This window comes from Penaeus chinensis, chromosome 35 (genome assembly GCF_019202785.1).
Source record: "Penaeus chinensis breed Huanghai No. 1 chromosome 35, ASM1920278v2, whole genome shotgun sequence".
Taxonomy (NCBI): Eukaryota; Metazoa; Arthropoda; class Malacostraca; order Decapoda; family Penaeidae; genus Penaeus; species Penaeus chinensis.
The window spans coordinates 34532522-34534620 of NC_061853.1; the positions used below are offsets into that span (position 1 = coordinate 34532522).

The following is a 2099-nucleotide window of genomic DNA, read 5'->3' on the forward strand; positions in this document are numbered from 1 at the left end:
GATTCGAATGTTGCTTTCTAGGCTCGTTTTTGGGGACGCCAAGTTCGACTCCACCCCTTTCCTTCCGCCGCACCAATATAATTCGACGTGAAGGCTCTTTCGGCACGAGTTCCTTGCTGAACACTCACTTGGTAAGGTCTTCTGCCTTGCTCTCCTTCGGGGGTTCTTGGTTAGCTGGTACTTTTGATTCAGATGTTGTAGAGATTATGCCTACCAAGACTAACGCAAACTACTGTTCTTCTTTTAAAACTTACTCCTAGCGCTGACTCCCTTTCTCTCGCTCCAGATCTAAAATGCGTTTCGTGATCCTGCTTCCCCTCGCCGTCGTGGCGCTCCTGCCCTTCGCGGAGGCCATCCTCCTGCTGGAGACCTCCGCCGCCACCGCCGCCACCGCCACCACCTACGGCCTCACGATCGGAAGCGGCGGCGCCGCTGCCGCTGCCGTGGCCGTGGCCGGTGCCCTGGTCCTGGGCGGCATCGCCCTCGTCGCCGCCACCAACCGCGGCAAGCGCGACGTGGGCGCCCAGTGCCTGCCTTCCAACAACCCCGACCTGTTCATCACCCTCGCCGCCAACTCCGACCGCTTCGGCTGCGGCCTCCGCCTCGTGTGCGAGCTCGAGGCCACGCCCGACGAGCAGCTCAACCAGGACGAGAAGCTCATCCTCAGCCTCTTCGGGTGAGTTGCTCCTCAGGAGTCGGGCCTTTTTCCGTCACCTTTGCTGATAGTGTGTTATTGCGTGATTGGTGCTTTATTATAGCCGTTGCTGCCGTTATCACTTGATCTAATCGTAGTAATGACAAAAATAATATTGTCAATAGTAATAAGCAGAAATATATATATATATAGATAGATATACATATATATACATATATATATCATATATATATCTATGTGTGTGTGCGTGTGTGCATGTATATGTGTGTTTGTATATGTATATATATATACACATTTATTTATTTATTTATTTATTCATATTTATACATACATACATATATGCACTTGCATATACATGCATACAAACAAAGACATACATAAGCTCACAACCACAAAGCCACATTATCGAACCCCAACAACGCCTGGAAACCAAACCGGTGCTCCCCGTGTCCCTACAAAGCCTCAACCCCTGAACGCCACAGCCAACCCCAGCCAACAGCGCCGCATAACACAGAGCCTTTCCCCCTTCCAGCCGCCACGTGAAGCCCGCCACCTTCTCCCAGCTCGGCACCCCCAAGTCCGGCTTCCTGTACGCTGCCTTCGTCGGGAGCACCGCCAAGAACGTGAGTGAATGCGCCGAGGTGTTCGACCAGTGCGTGTTCGACCGCGAGACCATCATGAAGGCTTTCAACGCCCAGAAGTAAGGGTCAGAGTGCCAGGTGGAGCGAGTGCCAAGTCGTGGCTCTTACGCTTCGGGCTCTCGAGAACCTAAGGAAGAGGATCAGAATCAGTTCTTCTGATGGAGGTTCTTGGGCCCGATTCGCCGGTCCTCAGCCCTGCGTTGGGACGGCGGCTGTAACCTTTCATTTTTGCTCAGGATTTCATGATGTTTACTAGTCGTGTAGATTTATCCAAACATGAGATATCTTTTTATATATATATATTTTGCAGAAAATAATAAAATAACAGAAAAAAACACTGCTTTACATTTTCTTACGACACCTAACCAAGCTAATTTTTTCCAATTCAGAAGTCCGAATTATCTAAAAATATCTGTAAATGAACATACACACATACACGATGGATAAATATATATATATATATATATACAAATTTATCTATCTATTTATCTATCTATCTATCTATATATTATATATATATATTTTGTATATTCGTGTATATATATATATATATATATATATATATATATATGTGTGTGTGTGTGTGTGTGTGTGTGTGTGTGTGTGTGTGTGTGTATACATACATACATACATACATACATACATACATACATACATACATACATACATACATACATACATACATACATACATACATATATATATATATTTATATATATGTGTGCGTGTGTGTGTGTGGATATATATATATATATATATAAATATATATATATATATATATATATATATATATATATATATAT

The 2099-nt window shown here is 44.4% G+C and overlaps 1 protein-coding gene across 1 annotated transcript; it reads left to right on the plus strand.

Annotated features, from left to right (window-relative positions):
• The first annotated feature begins 291 nt into the window (after nucleotides 1-291).
• On the plus strand, nucleotides 292-1633 carry LOC125044517. The gene is made up of 2 exons (XM_047641209.1): nucleotides 292-676; nucleotides 1188-1633. The coding sequence occupies exons 1-2, from the start codon at nucleotides 294-296 to the stop codon at nucleotides 1357-1359; spliced, it is 555 nt and encodes a 184-aa protein (XP_047497165.1). The 5' UTR covers nucleotides 292-293; the 3' UTR covers nucleotides 1360-1633.
• The last annotated feature ends 466 nt before the right edge of the window (nucleotides 1634-2099 follow it).